Raw genomic sequence first — 23,443 nt, forward strand, 5'->3', positions numbered from 1 at the left:
TGGAGGACATCACAGACAGAGACACATGTGAAATAAGAAGGGGTTTATATACAAGGATGGTATCTTTAAATTGGGAATCAGAAGTTAATGTTGAAGTGGTAGGCAAGACGGAACTGGTGCAAAATGAATACAGACAGTATATTTTTGGATGAATTTAAGTTGACAGAAGGTGGAGGTTGGGAGTTGAGTCAAAATAGCATTGAAATAATCCAGCAAATCAGTGAACCACAACTCTCAACCTTTCTAGTCTACACAACAGTGCACATGGCATCAGATATCATCTCTGGTCAAACTGTACTGCAGCTATGAAGTATATTGGACAATTAACAAAAATGTCAGTGCATCACTATAAAGAGTTAAAATAAACATAACAACCAATGTAGATTTCACTGTATACGGGAAAATTTCAAATCAATTTATAGTTAATTTACAAAACAAGTGCAAAACAAAGCAACGAAAATAAAACCTTCAGAAGGCCAAACAGAATCCCTCCAAATCTAAACTGTGATTACTTTAATGGCTTTTTTTTTTGCTACATTCGCAGAATGTAATGATTTTTCTCTGTTAGCACAAGTAATCATTGCCAGATGGTAATTACAGTCAGCTAGGTGCAGAGCAATATATCTCAACAGTCCAGGTTCACTGCCCCTGCCCACCACCCTCACTTTACAATCAATGAACTCAGCAAAACCAAAACAAATTCTGTTTAAAGATGACTTTATACTTCACTGCCGGTTTCTGCCGAACGGAACTGCTGATTCCAAGTAACCATCCACACAGCAAGACTCGCTGCCAGACTCTGGGCACCACGCAGAGCTGACTAATCTGCTAGCAACCTCACAATATGTCCCTTGATTGAGTATGGCATCTGCTCAGGGTCATGAGCTTCAACCATGGGCCTTCATGCAACTGGACAGGCCAATTCATGACCTACAGATGGGCATATAGGAAAAGGCACTCTAAACGTAGGCTGCCCCCTCTTTTCCTACCAGAGGGCTGCATTCTGCAGGATCACCATCTTTCCAGTCACAAAAAGAAAACGTTTCACATTTTGCAACCTAGGATGTTAAAAATTGGTGGATAATTTCGCAAGTGACCATCTGGAGAAAAAAGGCATGTCATGCAAGTTACCAAGACTCTAAATTGATATCACTGCCTTTGAAGAGATCTGCCTTCCTTTGGACAGGCAGCTAAAGGAATGAGCAGTTGATACAGTTTCTACAGGAAGGGTAAAACTGACAGCGACCCTTGTATGCAGGAAGTTGGTCCTCTATCCAGAATAAGATCTTGGATGCACTGCTGGAGCTGTCCATTTGTGTGAATGAGACTGACTGCATTTCACTTACTGTGCCATAACCAACATGCCACTGTGATGTATGCTAATTGCACATCTCTGGGCTGTGATGAAGATGTTAAGGGAAAGTTCTATTCTGACTTTGGTGAAATCCTCACTACTACCCCAAAAGAAGTAAGAAAAAATCCTTCTTCGGGGGGCTTTAATAGCAGATCCTTGTTTTACAAATACAGTAACCAAAAACAAGGAGAATTTTCTGAATTTATTCACGATAAACCAGGAACATACATAATAAGGACAAACAGTCCCTTTTTAGTGCTTTGGTTAGAATGAGGGATTTTCCATTTTTAAGGAAAACTAAGAGGTTTTGTGAACTAATTTCTCAAAATACCAGTAAAACGTTATGAATCCTGAATACCAGAAATGGAATTTGCCATTCGGTCACTGTAGCCCTTGGTTACAATGATGCATTAAAGCTACATAAACGTTTGGAAATAAATGTTAGATAAAATAAACTTGAAATAATTGTAAACTACCCCCAGACCCACTCGATCAAGACCTGACCTTCTCTTTGAAGAGAAACGCTAGACTTGGTTGTGAATGCAACTCTTCATTCATGTGGATAAAGAAACACAACAGGGGTCTTTTAATGTTCTTTAAGTAAGCTGTTACCTTAAGGGATGGAATCTCCACGCTGTCATTGACATTGATAGATCCAGAGAGGATGGTACCCGTCATCACCGTGCCCTGACCCCTGATTGAGAAACAGTGGTCAACGGCCATGAGGAAGGATCCAGACGGATCACGTTTTGGCATGTATGTCTGTGATATCAGGAGCTGCGATGGGGAGAAACAAAACGGCAGTCAGGAAAGTTCAAAGAATGGAAAGAAACTGGATACGTTTTTTTTAAATTGGGCATCATATTTCAGGCATATTATTTATGACTGAAGTATAACCTGAGATTTCATGATCTGTTTACAATTTTCATCTGTTTACTACGCACTTGAATTTCACTGAACATAATTGTTAAGTATGTGTGAAATCTTTGCACACGTACTTGAGTTAAATGAAAATACCCAGCAGTACAATTACAAATCCACTCTTCCCAACTTACATATGAAAAGGAGAAGGTCCTTCAGTTCCTCCAGTCTATTTCACAATTCAAAGCTGATCAGTATCAGTGCATAGAACTATGCTGAATACAATTGGCCTGATGTGGTCTAACCAGAGCTTTGTGTTGCAGTAAAACTTCCTTTTCTTTATAACATGCTAGATATAAAAACTAACATTCTATTTGTTTCTGAAAAATTATTTTTGCTGCCTGATTTTAGAGATCCTAGTACATACACCCGTAACTCTCTTTGTATCTCCACTATTATAACTTTTCACCCTTTAAATAATAGTTGGTTGATGTTTTAATGAAGCAGGTTCCTGGGCCCACTTGGTCTCATCCTCCCATAATACCAATCCTAACATCCTCCTGTTACATCATTATAGAACAATGTTAGAATGTCTGAACACAATTGTGAGAACTGGAAAACATTGGAGATAATAAATATTTACCTGAAGGCTAACAGTGTTTAAACTATAAAAAGCAAGAGAAAAAGACTGAATTTATTCAAACAACATCTTTATAAGTTTTGACTCTCAAAGTATGTACTAAAATAACATCATGTGTCTTTCAGGTCTGCTCAAAAACTTCCAGATATACGTTTGCATAGATCAGTAACTTTCTAGACTGGAGAGGTTACAGTGTGCTCCATTTTATTTCTGGGCCATACTTCATGATAGATGCTTTGGACTTAGCGTGGGTGCAGTGCAGATTCACCATAACTATACCAGAGCTGAAAGGGTAAAATTATGAGAACAGGCTGCACAAACTGCACTTACTGGTCCCTCATGTATCAGATTCAGGGTGATCTGATTGAGGTAACTACATGAACAAACCTGGAGGATATATTTCCCTCCCCACCCCTATCTGCCTTCCGTAGAGACCGCTCTCTCCGCGACTTCTTTGTCCGCTCCACACTCCCCACTAGCCCCACCACCCCTGGCACCTTTTCCTGCAACCGCAGGAAGTGCTACACCTGCCCCTACACCTCCCCTTTCACCTCCATCCAAAGACACAAAAAAACCTTCCACATCAGACAGAGGTTCCCCTGCACATCCGCTAATGTGGTCTACTGCATCCGCTGCTCCCGATGTGGCCTCCTCTACATCGGGGAAACCAAGCGTAGGCTCGGAGACCACTGTGTAGAGCACCTGCGCTCGGTTCGCAACAAACAACAACACCTTCCAGTCACAAACCACTTCAACTCCCCCTCCCACTCCCTGGGTGACATGTCCATCCTGGGCCTCCTCCAGTGTCACAACAACGCCACCCGAAAACTTGAGGAGCAGCACCTCATATTCTGCTTTGGGAGCCTGCAGCCCAATGGCCTAAATGTGGAATTTACCAGTTTCAAAATCTCACCACCCCCCATCTCATCCTATGACCAACCCTCATTCCCACCTCCTTGACCTGACACAACCTGTCCATCTTCTCTCCCACCTATCCACTCCTCCCACTTCACTGACCAATCCTCACCACTGCCTACCTGCACTCACCTATCACCATTCCACCTACCTTCCCCAGCCCCACTCCTCCCCCCTCTATTTATTTCTGAGCTCCATTCCCCCTCCCTCATTTCTGAAGAAGGGTCCCGACCAGAAATGTAAGCTTTCCTGCTCCTCTGATGCTGCCTGGCCTGCTGTGTTCATCCAGCTCCACACTGTGTTATCTCCGACACCAGCATCGGCAGTTCCTACTATCTCTAGGTGATATAAACCCACAAGTTTCCACAGCTACTTTGACTACACTTGTTTATCCTCTGTTTTCTTTAATAATTCAATTCCATTCTCACAGTTTCTCCATATCAATCACATCTGTTCCGATGATGCTAATTTCTATACCAGTGCTTCCAATATGTCTTCCTTTTTCCCTCACTCAAGGGTTCCCACCCGTTGTGGTTGACATAGCCTGCCAACATGCCCAATTCATTTTACTTACTTCTGCTGTCACACCTTCCCCTCCTTTCCAGAACCATCATAGGTTCCCCTCATCCTCACCTTGCACCCTCACAAGCTTCTGTATTCAACAGATAATTTTCCGTCATTTCCATCTGTTCTAATATGATTCAACTACCAAACACATCTTTTCCGGGACTGTTCCTTCCACAATACCCTAGCCCACTCCTAAGTTAGTCTTAACACCCTTTCTCTTACCGAGGGCATCTTTCCAAGCAAGCACAGGGGATGCCACACCTCTTGTACCTTCCCTCTTCTCACTGTCCAAAACCCCAAACACTCCTTAAAGGTGAGACAGAAATTTACTTGTATTTTTGTCATATAATACACTGTATTCACTGCTTACAATGTAGTCTCACATACAATGTGGAAAATAAATGCAGACTGTGCGCTTTGGAGAATATCTTCATTTCTGTCTATTAGTACAACCCCGAGCATCCAGTTGTTTGTCGTCTTAGTTATCCACATTGTTGCCATGACTCCATACTGAGTTGGACAACTTTAGATCATAACCCCTACCTTCATCTTTTGTTTCTTCCCCTTTTTCCTACCCAGTTGCTTTAAAAGTTGATTTTCATCATGTTTCTTTATCCCTCCATGTTGCATAAAATATTTTTCATGTTGCAGTTCATGCTTCATTTGGACACAAGCTTTGATTTGTCACTGTATCCATCATCCCACTTTTTGGCTGTTGCATCATGAAATCTTTTGTTATTTAATCTCTCCCCAGCCTCCACCTTAACATAGTTCTTCCCCTCTATTCCTCCTGCAACCCCTTCCAGTGGCTTGAAAACTCTTTAAACTTCATTTCTCTTCAATTGCAATGAAAGAGCATTGACCTGAAATGTTAACTCTGCTACTCTTCACTGATGCTGCCTGACCTGCTAAGTTGTTCCACCCTTTTTTCTAGTTTTATTTCAGAATTCCAGTACCTGCATTATTGTGCTCTGGACGAGGTCATAATTCGGCCTCAATTTCCTCTGGTGGAAACCCAGGATAGGGCCACAATCATAAAAATGGAGCCAGATCATTGAGGGCTGATGTCAGAAAGCATTTCTTCACACAAAGAGACAGTAGAAATTTGGAACTCTCCCAACCAGTCCTTGAGATCAAACGGAAGTAGGCCACTCAGCCCATCGAGTCTGCTCATGGCTGATCTGATAACTCTCAACCACATTTACCTTCCTTTTCCCCATAACCCTTCCCTTACTGATTAGAAAGCTGTCTATCTCGGCCTTAAATATATTTAATGATAGCCCTCAGCAGTAAAGAATTCCACAGATTCACCACCCCGAGAAAAACCTGCTCCTCGTCTTAAATGGGAAACTCCTTACTTCGAGATTATGCTCTCCAGTCCTAGACTCCCACAAGGTGTAATAACCTCTCTGCATCTATCTTGTCAAGTCCCCTAAGAGTTTTATACATTTCATTAAGTTCTCTTCTCATTCTTTAAACTCCAGTGAGTGCAAACAGTACCTACTCAGCCTCTCCTTACAGGAAAATCCCTCCACATCCAGGATCAACCTAGTGATCAAAAATGCTTTAAAGTCAGAGGGGTAACCAAAAATGGAATGGTGGTCAATTGCACATGTCAAAACCGAGATTAACTGAGATTTTTTTTGATGAGGGTCATTAAGGGATATGAAACCATGATGGGGGCCACAGAGTTGAGATTCAGATCAGCTCTGTTCTACTTGAATGATGGAATAGACTCAAGCGCTGAATGCTTTCCTTATGGTTCTATGGTGCAAAGTTTCTCGTTTGCTGCTGGCCTGAAAGTATATATATTGTTCTAGACCTTTAAAAAAAAAGAACCTAAAGCTCCAACAGTCCCTCTGATTTAACCGTCCTGATATAGAGTCAGCCCTCAGCAATCCTCTCCAGAAAAAGTATTCTCAGCTATCCATGAGAACAACTTGAGAATGAGACTATCTCACATATTCATACATCTGTCGATGCAATCCATCTGGTTGGATTCTGATCCACTTGGCCATGCTCCTGGGACAGTGGCAGAGAGAAACTCAGGAGATAGACAGGAGGAAAGAATAAAAGGCAGGTCACTTATACTCAAGACCTAGAATATACTCAATAACTTATACTCAAGTACGATGCATTGTAGTTTGAGGTGCTGTATTCACACAGGACAGTTTTCAAGTTGATTCCTGATTAGACTAAAGGCTACATTGATCTTTTGTTTTAGTTTTACAAAAAAGCAGTGATACAGAAGGAACCTTAATCCCAGTCTCTCCATGAATATTATACCACTTACTAGTCACCACCCTTCTCCCTCAAAGCTTAATCTCCCGATAGACTACGCCAATGTTTCCACTGCTCATACTCTGCCATCTTTATAAAATTGCCAAGATTGTTTGCTGAATTTGCCAGATAAGAGAGAAGTCAGTGTGGGGTAAACTGTCCCCGAGGGGAGAACATACCTCGATAAGTTCTGAAATGCCCTGCGCAGTTTCTGTCTCTGGGGCATCAGGTCCTCCAGGCTTGGCAGCAACAGGAATGATGGGACATCCACTAAACCTACAAAACAAATTGCTAAGTAAAATAGCAACCTACATACAGTAGTAAGACATTTGTGAATTCTGTGATTGAATGCATCAATTGTTTCTTCCCTTCTGAAAATACTTCTCCCTTTCTGAACAATTTCAATCAACATGTTTCAACACGGAGCACTGATGACTCATGTGGTCATACTTTAGATTATTCATACATAGGTACTTTGTAGCCAAACATGGTCTTCTTCTTATTACATGTCCACACAGTGCTCATTGGCTGACAGTCGTGAGTGGGGACTGTGGCTCATCTCCTCCTCCTTAGCTCAGGAAAGTGGTCCTACTGCTGGTCCAGGAACTTTGGAGAAGACGGGAATTCAGCTGGAGATATTCTGTGCTGGTTAAATTTACCACCAGTCTTCTCTCTCTCTCTCTTTCTAATGAGAGCAGCCCTATGGTCCACTGAGATTATGGCAACTTTACCTTTTACCATATTCTGTTCTGCATGATGTAGTGCTATACTTTATCTACCTGGACTAGATTCATAGGGTTATACAATACAGAAAAGGCCCTTCAGCCCATCATGTCTGTACCAACAGTAACTACCACTAAAGGTGCATTAATCCAATTTCCTGCACTTCTCCCATACCTTTGAATGTTATGATATTTGGAAGTATTCACCCAAATATCTTTTAAAGGTTATAAGGTTTCCAGCCTCCTTTACCTTCCAAGGCAGTGCATTCCAGATTCCCACCACTCTCTGAGTGAAAAGGTCCTTTCTCAAATGCCCTCTGAATCTCCTGCTCTTTACGCTAAAACTATGTTGCCTCATGATTGACCCCTCAACCAAGGGGAACAGCTGCTCCCTACTCACCCTACGCATACCCATACTATCCTTATCCATATCTCAGGTAGCTTCAGACTGACAAGTGATCGATTGCAGTGTGATTGCACTTTGCGCTGTTCGCAATTGTTACATCATTGCCTTGTATTTCAAATGCTAACCACTGATAGGCAAAGTTTAAAAGAAGTCACACTGCCTATCCTACTGAGAATCACTGTTTACAAAAAGCTCAATATGAAAAAAGTAATTGCAAAACAGTCATTGATTGGTACTGAAAGGCATCATTTAGCAGTCAAATATTTTATAAATTAACATTTTATTCAAAATTAAATCACAGAAGTTGAAATGTAACAATTGTAAACCCATTCCAGATAACAATACTCATCAGGGAAAATGAACTCAAAAGTATTTGAGGAGGAGTCGTTCCAATCTGACTGAGTGATGGCTTACAGAGGTCACTGTCTCTGAGCACTGTTTACAATTTTATTGTGAAAAAAAACAAGCATATTTTCTAAAAATAAAACAAAATCTGTGTTAGAAAAGATGACAACAGGAACATTGGAAGAAAGACGGTGTAATTGAAAACACGAACAGAACAGGAGGAATACAACATCTTACTCACCACACTAGCAATCTGTCTGAGATCTTCTCCAGTGTTCTAGCAAAACCCAACAGAAGTTAAACTAACTACACCTTATTTTATGCTTCAGCATTTTACAGTCTTCAGGATTGAACATTAAGTTCAACAACTTCAGACCACAGTCTCCGGTCTCTCGGTGTCTTGCTTGTGTGGACCTGATCTTTTTTCTGCTATTAACACAAACAATTGATGCCTACTCTCATCTCTTTCTCTTTTTTATAACAGTTAGCACTTTCTTTGCCTTTTTCTGGGGGGAACTTTTCCTAATTGTTTCAATTGCTCCTGCTGCCCCCTTTCTCAACAGCATAAAAACAATCATTTTTCTAGCCTGCTTCAGTTCTGTATAAGAGTTATATTAGACTTGAAACATTAAGTTTCTTTCTGTCTCCACAGATGCTGTCAGGCCTAATTCTAACTCTATTCTCCAAGACTTTCTGTTTTTATTTCCAAACAGGAGTGATTGTAGTCATATTTAATAGTCTCGATACAGTGACTGATGAATGAGGGAGAGAATTATGTCAAGGAAACAGGAAAGAATAAGACAGCAGGCAAGTCCGAGGTGAATATTGCATATCCGTATACTAGGTAGTGAAATAAATGAGAGTGAATTTACCTCACCATGTATAGATTTTCCCCTGAAGTTCAATAAACACTTTCCATTTGAAAACATGACACACAATCTCCTTGTCACCAGCTGCAGTATAACACAACCCAGTTTCCTGCTTTCATTTTTATATGGGTTACTGCTGGACTAACAGGTTTGTTTTCGGAAGGATTGCCTACAACAAGATTGCTACACTTCTCAAGTCATTTAGTTGTTTCAGGGACTTGATTTTACTTGACATATTAAATGGCCACAGTGGGGAACCACTTTCAAGATCAGTTCCAGCAATTTGACAACTCAGCCAGTCCCTGGTTGCGGTCAGGTCTTTAACATTGAGATAATTACACAGCAGTGAACCTTACCACACAAGGTTTGTTGGTAGTTTACTGCCTTGTGGGAACAGTTTTGAGTGGCATGGGTCACAATACCCAGGACCTGGTGGTCTTTGCATAAGATTACTGCATTCTCTAAGTCCCACAGCGACTGTGGAATGAAAACAGTTAAATACACCAGTGAAAGAACTGGACATTAATCAATGCCATCATAATCTTTGAATATCCATCTAATATACATCAATGACCAAAGTTAACAACTTCTGTTTTGATTGTAGGTGAGGGTATACTGCCAAATGTGAAAACAAGAGCAAAGGTGATGTAAATCAAGGAGTAGTGGACACCAGAAGGAAGGTTTGGTACCTCGCACACTCTTGGAGTATTAATTTGCTGCATTAAAAGATTTAATATCTGCAACATTACAAAGATGCATGGAATCCCTTGAGAGCTTATTGAAGGGAAACACAATCCGAAAAGAGGACAGCAACGTACATCAAAAAGCCAGAAAAGATACAGAAACATAGAAAATAGGGGCATGAGTAGGCTATTCGCTGCACCCCCCAAGCCTGTTGAGCCCGCTCTGCTGTTCAATACAATCATAGCTGATCATCCAACTGTCTCCTGTTCCTGTTTTCTCACCATGCACTTTAATATCATTAGCCTTAAGAACTATATCTAACCCATCCTTGACCACCACAGTCACTATACCTTGGCACAGTATATAGAAATTGAACTGTTATGATCCCAGTTGATGATATTGCTGGACAAGTCAAATCCCAGAATGAAATCTGGCTTGACAGATCATATGGCACTTTTTGTTAGTTAATGTGGTAGTTAATCACTGAGGCATATTCACATGAGGCTGTGACTTTCTTCAACCATAAAACAGAAGTTTATTAAACAAAAACAAAAAACCTAAATACATACCACAGTTAGAATGATCTCCAAACACACAGCGATACTGTTTCCTGATACTTTCTGTTACAAAGTTTTCGGTTCTTGACTGAAACCTTCCAGGTTATTTGTTGTGGACCGTGGAAACAATTCAATGAGTCCTTTCCAAGTCTGCCAACATGAATTTTTCCACAAATCCAAGACCTAAACGTTCTCAGTTCTAATAATCTGCAGGTTTCTAACCAAGTTCTCCTGAATTAGATGTTTCACAAACTAAACTCCTCTGCTGATGTAACTGGTTCCCTTGAACTGCTTCCAGGAGAGAGACAAAACTGGCTTCAAAGCTCAACACTGCAAGATGGTGGTAGAGTAGGAAGCTCCCGTTGGAGCTCGTCTGCTCATCAGTCCCTTTCCCTTTCCCTTCTTTTTTCTCCTCTTCATAGCCTTCCTTTTCTTACCCTCCCCCCACCTCACCCTACACGGACAAGGGAGAGAACGGGCCGTGTCCCGCGGCGGAGCCCGGCAAACGGGCCGTGTCCCGCGGCGGAGCCCGGCAAACGGGCCGTGTCCCGCGGTACAGCGGAGCGAACGGGCCATGTCCCGCGGCACAGCGGAGCGAACGGGCCGTGTCCCGCGGCGGAGCCCTGCAAACGGGCCGTGTCCCGCGGCGGAGCAGAGCGAACGGGCCTTGTCCCGCGGCGGAGCCCTGCAAACGGGCCGCGTCCCGCGGCGGAGCCCTGCAAACGGGCCGCGTCCCGCGGTGGAGCGCAGGAATTACAAGCGGAGGTCTGCAGTGGAGCGAACGGGTGATTTCCGGAGTGGCGGCAGAGCAAGTCGTGGATGGAAGCCGGCATGTGGAGGCAGCATGTCCTCATGCTCTGGGGCGTGCAGGCACGGACTGGAACTTAAGTACTTATGGTCACTTATTATCATTCTGAACTGTTTCACTGTTTCATGCTAATCTATATTCTGTTTTACTTTGTAACAGCACATTTTTTACCCTGTAAGATTTATACCTAGGTACTTGTACCTAAGATTGTGCCATTAAAGGCAGTCATTGTAAAAACTTTTCACAGTACTCCTGCACTTCTGTACTGGAGTATATGTGACAATAAAGGATATTTTATTCTATTTACTGGCATCTTCTGAACTGAATAACTTGCTTCTGAACTGAATAAAAGAAAATTTGCTCAGGTTATATTCTTCTGAACTAAAAAACAAAGCTAATGGTCTGTAGTAGCTCGAAAAGCTCAGCAGGTCTGGCAACATCTGTGAAGAAAAATCAGAGTTAACGTTTTGGGTCCGATAATGAGTTCTGAGGAAGAATCACTCCACCCAAAACATTCACTCTGATTTTTCTTCACAGATGCTGCCAGACTTGCTGAGCTTTTCCAGCAACTTCTGCTTTTGTTCCTGATTTACAGCATCCGCAGTTCTTTCGGGTTTTTTTTTTCCCTAACAGTCTGTTTATTCCGCCTGTGCCACTATTGTGAAATTCAAACTCCAGAAATGATATTAACAAATATAAATTACATACCTCTCAACATATAATGTACAATACTTCTTAGGTCTCTGTTAAGAAGTTGTCTATTGGGTATTTATCCTGCACTCCTGCATGAGGGGAGGCCTAGTGGTATTATCCAGAGACCCAGGTAACGTTCTGCGGACCTGGGTTCAAATCCTGCCATGGCAGATGGTGGAATCTGAATTCAATAAATATCTGGAATTAAGAATCTAATGATGACCGTGAATCCATTGTCGATTGTCAGGAAAAACCCATCTGGTTCACTAATGCCCTTTAGGGAAGGAAACTGCCATCCTCACCTGGTCTGGCCTACATATGACTCCAGACCCACAGCAATGTGGTTGACTCTTAACTGCCCTCTGGCCAATTAGGGATGGGCAATAAATGCTGCCTCAACAGCGATGCTCTCATCTCGTGAATGAATAAAGAAGAAAAAAAAATTCTCCCAGTACACTAATAAATTCGGTGCACTCCCTCATTTGGAAGTTTATAAAAATTTATTCGGGGCAAAGATGGCATTTAATGACAATCGCTGATTGCCCTTGAGAGAGTGATAGTGAGCTGACTTCTTGAACCAATGCAGTCCTTATGATGTATATACTCTTAGTGCTGATAGGAGGGAGTTCCAGGCTTTTGACCCAATGACAGTGTAGGAATGGTGTTAAAGTTCCAAGTCAGGATGGTGTGTTGCTTAGAGGGAAACCTGGAGGTGATGTGTTTCCATGCATCAGACTGCTTTGGTCCTTCTAAGTATCGGAGGCTTTGGGTTTGGAAGGCACCATTGAAGGAACCTTGGTGAGTTACGGCAGTGTATCTTCTAGACCAAGCTTACCACGAGTGGCCTGTTAAGTAATGTTACCAGGCCCACAAACACTGTCCCAAATGCAGGACATACAAACGAACATTCTGTAAGGAGATGTGCTTCCATTTAGAGGCTGTTTCTTTCCCTACTTTTGCTCACTAGCAGTTGAATTGATGAAGGCGCAGTAGTTGTAAGTAGGGTAGTTGCAGGTGAAACATTGATTTCATTAAAAATGTCAGAAATTATGAAATCAAAGGCAGGTATTCAGCTGAGTCTGGAGCTGCTTATGTTCTTTTCTGGCGTTACATTCAGATTGATGAACAAAAGCCATAAAAGAAAAGGAAATAATTCCAATTATCACTTCAATAACCCTTTACCGAACCGTTTCCTTTGCCTAGACATCTTTCTAATTATACATCTACAGTAATTCTGGACTGCCATAATTACTTTCTCAAGTGTAATGACATCAATCACTCCAGTAAACACAGACGTTACAGTCATGGGAGTTGACTCTCACTGTACTGTACCTTCTTGAACTACGGCACAATCAAGGAACATCATAATGGCCCCTTGAGATCTGAACAGGATAATCATGTCTTTCGTACCATCAAGGTGTATTGAGATTTATAAAAATTTATTAAGATATTTAATTTCACAACGAGTGAACAACTGTACAACAAAGACCAAGTATTCCAAGCCCATTAATTTTGTTAATCAATTTGTCTGCACATTAATAGACACAGAACTCTACCTAGGTTCTGTGAATCATCTTATTTGACTTAAACAAGATCGTTTTTGCACTCCAAACATCTCACTGCCTTTGCTGTCTGCCTGCCATGCAACAGCAGTTTATAAAAGACCTAGCTGCCTGCATGAGTCTGAACATATCTGGGTTTGACTCTCACTGTTCACACCCTAAAACAGATTAAAGACTCCCCAGCATAGAGTGGATGAGTTGCTCTTCAATTACTGGGGCAGACTAACAAGTGCTTATGTCATCCAAAAGTATCATTACTAGTTTATTAAATGCTAACCAATTGAATCACTTTTAAAAAAATGTTAATTCATGGTGCATTTAAAAAAATTGAAGTAACTGTTTCAAAATTCCATGCAAATTGAGGGCAAAATTTCCAAAATATTATTATATCATCTTTCACATAGTCACTGTGACCAGAAAGTGCACACAGTGGGCTGGGCCTAACTCTTTGCAAAATTAGGAAATCTTTCTGAGATCTAGGATCAAAAACTGATTGTGGAAGAACAAGCAGATTGAAACAGTGTAATGCAGGTTGGGTGTTGAGCTGACCAGTTCCAATCTTGTTCATACAACTACAGAGAAGGCACAGTGTTGTTCCCTGTACGGAGAAGAATAATTTGCAGAGTGGTTTTACTTGCCCGTTCAGAGAGATACCCTTGTTAACACTGTGTGCTGGGAAACTGGGTTATTAAAAAAAAAAGGGATTTGTGATGAAAAGTAAATGGTAAATTTTATTTACACAGACAGAAAGATCTCCGCTCATTTCCTAAAATGATATAATTGCATATTCATTTCCGTAAACATGACCTCAAAATTATGTTGTATAATATGAGCATATAAATTGCTTAACATATCGGTGTGAAATTCCTTTTGCCCTATTTCATTGGAAGCTGTCAAAGGGACTAAACCATCCTGCATATGGCATTCTCACAGCTTAACTTTAATTCATTTTTAAATGGAGGCAGTGCTGAAAGTTAAAAATACAGGTATGTTCCCAGTTTCAAGACTGAATATTGAACTGTAATAGTTAAATGATTGTGTTCAGTAAATTTGATGGACGAGAACCAGCAGCCAACATATACTTAATGATATAAAGAAACTTCTTTCGAAAGATTTATTCATGATAATCTTATATTTACGACCTCAAGTTTTGGTCTCCCTTATATGTGACAACATTTACCTTATCACACCACTGACCAAATCATGAACAAAAACAAAGCTGCTGGAAAAACTCAGCAGGTCTGGTAGCATCTGTGAAGGAAAAACAGAGTTAATGTTTCGGAGTCACCGGACCCGAAACGTTAACTCTGTTTTCTCCTTCACAGATGCTGCCAGACCTGCTGAGCTTTTCCAGCGACTTTGTTTTTGTTCCTGATTTACAGCATCCACAGTTCTTTTGGTTTTTACTGACCAAATCATTCCTTTGACTTAAACAGCCCTGTCAGATCTAGACAAAAGAGCCCCAGCCCGTGTCCAAATTAAAGTACTTAAGGGTCACATAGAGCAGTTAGAATGTAATATGAAACTACTTATTAAATTCTTCCCTAAACTGCTACAGAGGTTCTGTAATGCTATGGAAGAGCATGTCCAGTATCCAGGTGCAATGCTTTTTACCCCAATTCCCACACCAGCATGTTATGGCCTTCCTAAGTTAGACTGGCAGTTTAGTGGTAAATTATGTGGGATTGAAGACTGCACAAGTTCACCTAATGTCAGATTAACGCCAATGTCCCAGAGGTAAAAATCCAGTGACTCAAATAAGGATTCACAAATTTTAATTAAAACTGCATTTACATAGTACCTTTCACAACCACAGGTTGGCTCAAAGCACCCAAAGTCAATGAAGTAATTTTGAAGTGCAGTAAAGTTGTAAATGGTATAAAGCTTGTGGCCAAGTCACCATAAATAACAGGGAGAAAAGGTGAACAGACAAAGGTTTCCACCACACTACAGGATTTAAATAGGTTGTTTACAGAAACAAACAGACACATTTAAAAAATCAGTCACTGCAGAAGAAAAAATGAAAGAGTTAAACACATCAGTTTGGGTTTATGTAAAAAGGGCTATTTTTACATTTCAGTTGGAGAAATCATTTACAGAAAGAACCACTTTATACTTAAAAGAAGCCAACTGGTTGTTAATACCTTTTTGTGTACCAATTGCAATCATTAGTTCGTCATACCACATAAACCTGTCACAATTTAACAAAACTACTAAAATATTAAACAGAGTTGATCATTTTCCCCTTGTTCAAAAAGGGACAACTACTGTGTTACATAAAACACAATGGACTTGTTTTCCCTCCCAAAAAACTCCTTATAAAGGGGACATTTGCTGTTTAAATAGATTAACTTGCAATTTAAACAAGATGTATTCTGTAAATAACATTATATCCCTTATTGCTAAATACGTTTCCATTCCAAACCCATTCAAATGTAACAGGCTATTTGGAGTTCAATGCTTGCCCACAGGCAGGGTATACTAAAATGTAAATTAATAAATTAGATAACTACATCTGCACAGGCAAAGAAAAACTCAACTGAACCCTAAAGGGGCAATTATAACAACAAATTTTGAACTCTGCACATTTGGTCACGCAAATTCAGTAGGACCATGGAAATATTATAGAACAATATAACAATTCATCTTTTATATTCTTACAGAAAGTATTTTCAGGACATCTTTAAATCTCCGCATGTACCTTCAGCAGCCTTCAAGCCCTGGAGGTGTTTCATTTTAATTTGTTTCAGAACTGGGAGCACAGAAGTCAAGGGTTTTTTTTCAAGAATCTAGACTTCACAGAGAAGATAGTCTTATTTAGAGCTGGAATCCAGAGACATACAAAGGAACATCACTCTGATAGTTGTATATATGCTCTTCCAAATAAAAAGTCCAGCCCTCTACTTTGCAACAAATCTTGAGAAGCTTGAAGTGAAGAACAAAACCCACAACACGATCAAGATAAGAGCAAGAAAGTGGATGAAATAAATCTAGTGGTAGATGTTTGATTTAAAAACCTAGTGACTCTAGGAGAAAGAAGAGATTCAGCAAATCAAGGGGTTGAACAGTTCTAGTGTCCTAAGAAAGGATAAATTGAAGTAGGTGATGACACAACAAATTTGCAGAAATGGAGACAAATAGATAGGATAACATATTTGAAGGTAAGAAGGCAAGAAGGACAGGTTCATGAGTACTTTAAAATTAGTGGTATTTTATTAAAATAGAAAGAGGACAGCTCGAGAGCAAAGGAAACAAAGAAAAAGTCAAGGAAAACAAAGAGGTGAGAGAGAATCATAAGACCTTGAAGCAGAAGTAGGCCATTCAGCCCATCGAGTTCACTCTGCCATTCAATAGATCTGGCTGATCTGATTATCCTAAACAGCACTCTCCTGGCTGATCTCCACACAGTTATTCATTTGCTGTTTAAGAATCTGTCATCTCAGACTTGAATAGACTTAATGATCTCTGGACAGCTTTCTACAGTAAAGAATTTCACAGATCGACCACCCGCAGAAAAAGATCCTCATCTCTGTCTTTAATGGGCAACTCTGTACTCTGAAGTAAGCTAGACTCTCTACAAAAGGAAACAACCTTTTCACATCCACCCTGTCAAGTTCCCTGAGAATCTTGCATACTTCAATAAGGTCTCTTCTCATTCTTCCAATTTCCAATGAGTACAAACCCAACCTACCCAACCTCATCTCATTAAAAAATCCATCCGTAACCAAGATTAACCTAGTGAAATTTCTCTGGACTGCCTCCATTGACAGTATATCTGTCCTTAAATGTTCACAGCATTCCAAATATGGTTTGACTAGTGCCTTGTACAGTTTTAGAAAGACGTTCCTATATTTTTGCAGTATTCCTTTTGAAATAAAGGCCAACATCCCATTTGCCTATCATATTGCACTCTGACTGGAATGCCAGCTTTATGTGACTCATATGCTGTTCACTCTGTGCTGTAGCTTTCTGCAGTCCTTTTCCATTTAAATAATATTCAGCTCTCCTATTCTTCCAACAAAAGTGCATACAATCTCATACTTTCCCATCTTATATTCCATCTGTTAAGTTTTTACCAACTGGTTTAGCCTGCTTACATCCTTATGTAGAGGCCTTCTGTCATTTTCATTACTTGCCAGCTCACTTACTTCTGTCATCCACAAACTTGACGATAGCACATTGATTTTCCTCATCTAAATCATTAATTCTTTTTCTGTAAATAATTATGGGCCCAGCATTTATCCTTGTGGCACTCTACTAATTACAGGCTGCCATTCTGAAAACATCCCCTTTGTCCCAACTCTCTGTCTTTAGTTAGAATCTTCTATCCATCGGCTCTTATTAAGTACAAACCAAAAGAACTGCAGATGCTGTAAATCAGGAACAAAACCAGAAGTTGCTGGAAAAGGACAGGAGGTCTAGCAGCATCTATAGAGAAAAAAATCAGAGTTAACGTTTCGGGTCCAGTGACCCTTCCTCAGAACTGTTGCCAGACCTGCTGAGCTTTTCCAGCAACTTCTGTTTTGTCTCTTATTAAGTAGCCTCGTGTGCAGAATCTCATCAAATATCTTTTGGAAATCCAGATACGTTACATTTACTGATTCCCTTTTATTATTCTGCTTATAACCTTTTCAAACAGCTATAATAAATTTGTCAGGCACAGTTTTCCCTTCATGAAGCCTTGCTGACTCTGATCATATTATGGGTTTCTAAATTAACTGCTATTACATCTTTTATAATAAGACTCTAGAGTATTCCCAATGACAGATATTAAGCTAACTGGCCTAAAGTTACTCGTTTCTGACTCCAGTCTCCCTCCCTTTTAGAATAAAGGTGCTACATTGGCCACATCTGGGACTTTGCAGAATCTAAGGATTCTCGGAAGATTCATACCAATGCACCCACTGTCTCTGCAGCTATACCCTTTAAAACCCTAGGATGCAACTCATCAGGTTCAAGGATGTATCAGTCTTTTTCCCCAATAGTTTCTCTGGTACTTTTTCACTAGTGGTAATTATTGTGTTTACTTCTTCTCCTTCCCTTCGCCTTTGATTATTTACTACTTTTAGAATGCTATTACTATCCGATGTCGTGAAGTTTCTCCAGCTCTTTCTGTTTTATTGCAGAGCTCCAGCATTCATAATATTTTGATTTTGTTAAGGTTGATTGGTTGAGATAAAAGAGGGTTACATACACACAAAATGATTATTTTTATATTCCTTCCATGAACGAAAAGAGCTATTTTTAGTGAAGGTCTACAATATTTCACATATGATTTCACATATATATTTTCACACATTTTTCCTGCCTTGAATAAAATGTCATCCTTGTACCAAACTAATGGGACTGCTTTCTTGCTTATATATAAGTCAAATCAGCTGAAACATTGCCCTTTTCTGATCTATTCACACTCTTCCCGATGAAATTCTTGACTTTTCCTTGATCTTTTTTGACTTGGTTCCAGAACTCCATAAAGTGGACTTCAAATTATTGTTTTATTTTATAGGTAGGGTCCACTGAAAGCAGCACAATAAAAGTAGAATGTGGCTACACTTACAGGAAGAAACAATTAGAGAAGGAAAGGTTAGAAAAAGAAAAGTGATGAGGAAAACCACAGATGTTGGAAATACTGCCAACGTCTAATATTCTATTTTGCTGAAATTCAAGGCTATTTTTGTGGTTTAAAGCAGGATACTGAAATGTTTGTCTTTACATGTCACAAAGCTGTGCACTATGAAAGTTCGGGGACTTGGTGTAACATTCTCATTTCTGTTTGGATATCTCAGAATGCAGAATATCCAGGCTTGGGCTGAAAAGTGGCAAGTAACATTCATACCACACAAATGCCAGGTTATTACCATATCCAATAAGCGACAATCTAACCACTGCCCCTTCGCATTGAATAGCATCACCATCATTGAATCATCCACTATCAACGTTCTCGGGGTTACCACTAACCAAAATCTGAACTGGACTAGCCACAGGGTGGCATGGTGACTCATAACGGCAGGGACCTGGGTTCAATTCTATTCCTGTCTGTGTGGAGTTTCACGTTCTCCCCGTTTCCTTCGGGTGCTCCAGTTTCCTCCCACAGTCTAAAGATGTGCAGGCTAGGTGGGTTAGCCCTGGGAAATGCAGGGTTACAGCTACAGAGTTTGGGTGGGATGCTCTTTGGTGGTTGGTGTGGACTCGATAGGCTGAATGGCCTGCTACTGCACAGTATGGATTCTGTGATTCTATATAAATAAAATAGCTACAAGAGCAGGTCAGGGGCTAGGAATATTGTGGCAAGTAACTCACCTCCTGACTCCCCAAAGCCTGTCCACCTTCTACAAGGCACAAGTCAGGAGTGTGATCAAGTACTTCCCACTTGCCTTGATGCATGCAGCTCCAACAACACTCAAGAAGCTTAACACCAGAGCAAAGCAGCCCAATTCATTGGCACCACAACCACTAGCATCCACTTCCTCCACCACCGAAGCTCAGCTGCAGTAACATGTACCGTCAATAGGATGCAGAAATGTGCATTGCTGCTTAAGTAGCAGCTTCCAAACCTGCCACCGCGAGCATCCGGAAGGACAAGTACAGCAGATACATGGAACACCACTCCCTGCAAATTTCCCTCCAATCCACTCAACATCCTGTCTTGGAATTATATCATTATCCCCCACTGTAACAGGGTCAAAATCATGGAATTTCCTCCCTAACAGCATTGTGGGGCTATCTATAGCACATGGACTTCAGTGAATCAAGAAGACAGCTCAACATCTCAAGGGGAAGTAGTCAGGCAATAAATGCTGGCCAGCAATGTCCACATTTCTTGAGTGAATGAAAACAAATCAGCACTGCTATTAAATTTATTCCCCCATTGACGCAACTGCAGCAAGAACACAGATGCATTTATGGGAGAGTTAGAAATGTCTGTGGGGCAGAAAGAGACAGAAGGGCATGTTGACAGGGTGCGCTGAAGTAGAGGGAAGCATAATTGCTGGGCATAAACCTGTCTGGTGGAATACTTGTTCTTGTGCTGTAAATGTTATGCAAGAAAAATCCTTTCTAAACCTCTGGGTCTACACAGATCAAACAGGAGAAACCTGCAAATCTGAAATCTAAGCAGAAATAAAGCAAAGTTATTCAGGTGATGAGAGATGGGATTCAGAATTTACACGTAACTGAGGGTGGACACCATGTCAAGAAATTAAAATAATGTATAGTGCTCGTCTCATAGATTAATGGGAAACTACACAGGCTGGTAAAGTTTAAGCCATATAACTTGAAATTGCTTGGTTCAATCCATGATCTAAAATGAATTAGCTGATCTAAGCTGCAGCAGCTCTTGGGGTAACACAATTGGTCTCCGTATGCCCGGACCACCTCTCCTTATTGAGATCTTGCTAATGACATGTGTAGCTTAAAATTGCAATGCAGCATGATGACCAGCCACCAAAAATGCCCCTTAAGCAATCTCTAAATCATTCTCAGAGAATGGGTCTCGCCGGTAAGGTCAGCATTTATGTCTATTTCTACCTGTCTTGAAATAGTGGCATGAGCAATGGCTTACTGAACTATTTTCAAGTTAACCATAACAGCATGGGCCTACAGTCACATATAGTCCATATTGAATTTAGTGAACTTTCCTCCACTAAAGGGTGTCAGTGAACCAGTTGGGAATTTTACAATAATCCTAAGTGTTGTGGTTATTTTAAATGATAACAGTTTTACTTCCAAATTTTCTTTCAACAGATGAAGTTCAAATTCTCAAAATTGCCACAATGGGGTTTGAATTTACTACAAGTCCAACATGCATGTGATGTTATCTCTGGAAGCTGCTGGCACCTGAGGAACAATACTACAAGAGTTGGTATCTTCTAGCAATGTGTACCATCTACATGGTGCACAATGGCAACTCTTCAGAGCATCTCTGAAAGCAACTTCAGACCTGCAACCCTTTCCCCCCAACCCTCAGAAGAACAAGGGTAGCCAATGGATGGGAACACCACCACTTGGAAATTCCTCTCCAAGCCACATTCCATGCTGACTTGGAATTATGTCGCCTTTCATTCATTGCCACTGAGCCAAAATCCTGGAACTACCGACCTAGGAGCAAAGTGTAGATACTTTCTGCACACTGGCAGCAGTTCAAGAAACTGGCTCACCATCATCTTCTCTGGGTACAGAGCCAACATACCAACTAGTTCTGGATACATGGTGTACAGCAAAGATTGAGGAAGAAAGGAAGGATTAGGGATAGAAATATTGATCGAGGAGAATCTGCTGGAGATGTCAAGAACAGAGTCTGTTTGGATAGAGAGTTTAGAGAAAATAGAGGTATCATTACAGTTTAGTGGGCTGATAGCTAGAGTGAGCTGGTTGTCTTATGAAGATAGATTGGACAGGCTGTTATTGTTTCCACTGGAGTTCAGAAGAGCGAAGGGTAATTTGATTGAAATGTACAAGATCCTGAATTGACTTGACAAGGTTGACATGGGAAGGATGTTTCATCTTCATAGAATCCCTACAGTGTGGAAACAGGCCCTTCGGCCCAACAAGTCCACACCGACCCTCACAGTGTCCCGCTCAGACCCATCCCCCTGTAACCCACCTAATCTACACATCCCTGTACACCACGGGCAATTTAGCATGGCCAATCCACCTAGCCTGCACATTTTTGGACTGTGGGAGGAAACCGGAGCACACAGAGGAAACTCACGCAAACATGGGCAGAATGTGCAAACTCCACACAGACAGTTGCCCAAGGGTGGAATTGAACCTGGGTCCCTGGCACCGTGAGGCAGCAGTGCTAACCACTGAGCCACCGCACTGCCCAAACTGCAGCAAACACACATTGCCGTGACTCGGATTCGAAGCGAGGTTACTGCAGCCACAACGCAGAGTACTAACCACTGCACTATCACGGCACCATATCTTGTGGATCAGTTCAAAACTTGGGGGAGCGGGGTCATCACCCTTTCAGGACAGGGATGTGAAAACATTTTTCTCTGAGAGCGTTGTGCAACTTTGGAACTCCCTGCCTAATGGCAACCATACAACCGCTGTTCAACTGTCATAAAAAACCCATCTGATTCACTCATGTTCTTTAGGGATGGAAATCTGCTGTCCTTACCTGGTCTGGCCTAAACGTGACGCCAGATTCACAGAAATGTGGTTGACTTTTGTAACCACTGAACTGGCCTAGCAAGACACTTAGCTCAAAGAGCAACTAAGGATGGGCAATAAATTCTAGTCCTGAAAGCAGTGCCCACATCGCACACAAGGAAAAGAGAACAAAACAACTGAATACTATGTAAGTGGAGAAAAACTGAAAAAAAGCTGGAACACCAAGGGGCTTATGCATGAAACAGAGAAAGCTAGCACACGGGTGCAGCAGGTAATCAGGAAAGCTAATGGAATGTTGACTCTTTTTTCAAGGGGGTTGGAGTGTAAGAGTAAGTAAGTCTTACTACAACTGTACAAGGTGCTGGCGAGACCACATCTGGAGTACTGAGAGCAGTTTTGGTCCCCTTATTTAAGGAAAGGTATCATTTCATTGGGGGTAGTTCAGAGAAGGTTCACTAGGATGATCCCCTGGTATGGAGGGATTGCGTATGAGCAAATATTAAACATGTTGGGACCCTATTCACTGGAGTTTATAGGAATGAGAGGTGATCTCATTGAAACATATTGGATTCATAAGAGGCTTAACAGGGTAAATGTTTCCCTTCATGGGAAAGCCTAGGACCAGAGGGTACAGTCTCAGAATAAAGGGGTGCCAATTTAAGACTGAAATGAGGAATTTCTTCTCTCAGAGGGTTGTGAATCATTGGAATTCCTTGCCACAGAGAGCTGTATGGGTAGAGTCCTTGTGTATATTTAAGGCTGAGATGGATAGATTCTTCATCAGTCAGGGAATCAAGGGTTATGGGGAAAGGACAGGAAAGTGGATGTGAGGAATGTTGGATCAGCCATGATCCTATTGAACGGCAGAACAGGCTCGAGGGGCTGAATGGCCTACTCCTGTTCCTACTTCTTCTGTTCTTACGGTTTTACAAGAACAAGAAAAGATTGAGACAGCAAGGTGCAGAGCTGGATGAACACAGCAGGCCAATCAGCATCATAGGAGCAGAAAGGCTGACGTTTCGGGCCTAGACCCTTCATCAGAAATGGGGGAGGGGAAGGGGGT

At 41.2% G+C, this 23,443-nt stretch overlaps 1 protein-coding gene across 2 annotated transcripts in view; it reads right to left on the reverse strand.

Annotated features, from left to right (window-relative positions):
- The window catches only part of eefsec (eukaryotic elongation factor, selenocysteine-tRNA-specific), a 384,301-nt gene that overhangs the window by 256,842 nt on the left and 104,016 nt on the right, over positions 1-23,443 (reverse strand). For both annotated transcript variants that reach the window (XM_020530282.2, XM_048606373.1), the window contains exons 3-4: positions 6,797-6,893; positions 1,967-2,131 (exon numbers count right to left, since the gene is read on the reverse strand). In XM_020530282.2, coding sequence (XP_020385871.1) covers positions 1,967-2,131; positions 6,797-6,893 — 262 coding nt within the window. The remainder of the gene's footprint in view (positions 1-1,966; positions 2,132-6,796; positions 6,894-23,443) is intronic.

The sequence above is a fragment of the Rhincodon typus genome, chromosome 16 (assembly GCF_021869965.1).
Source record: "Rhincodon typus isolate 14 chromosome 16, sRhiTyp1.1, whole genome shotgun sequence".
Lineage (NCBI taxonomy): Eukaryota > Metazoa > Chordata > Chondrichthyes > Orectolobiformes > Rhincodontidae > Rhincodon > Rhincodon typus.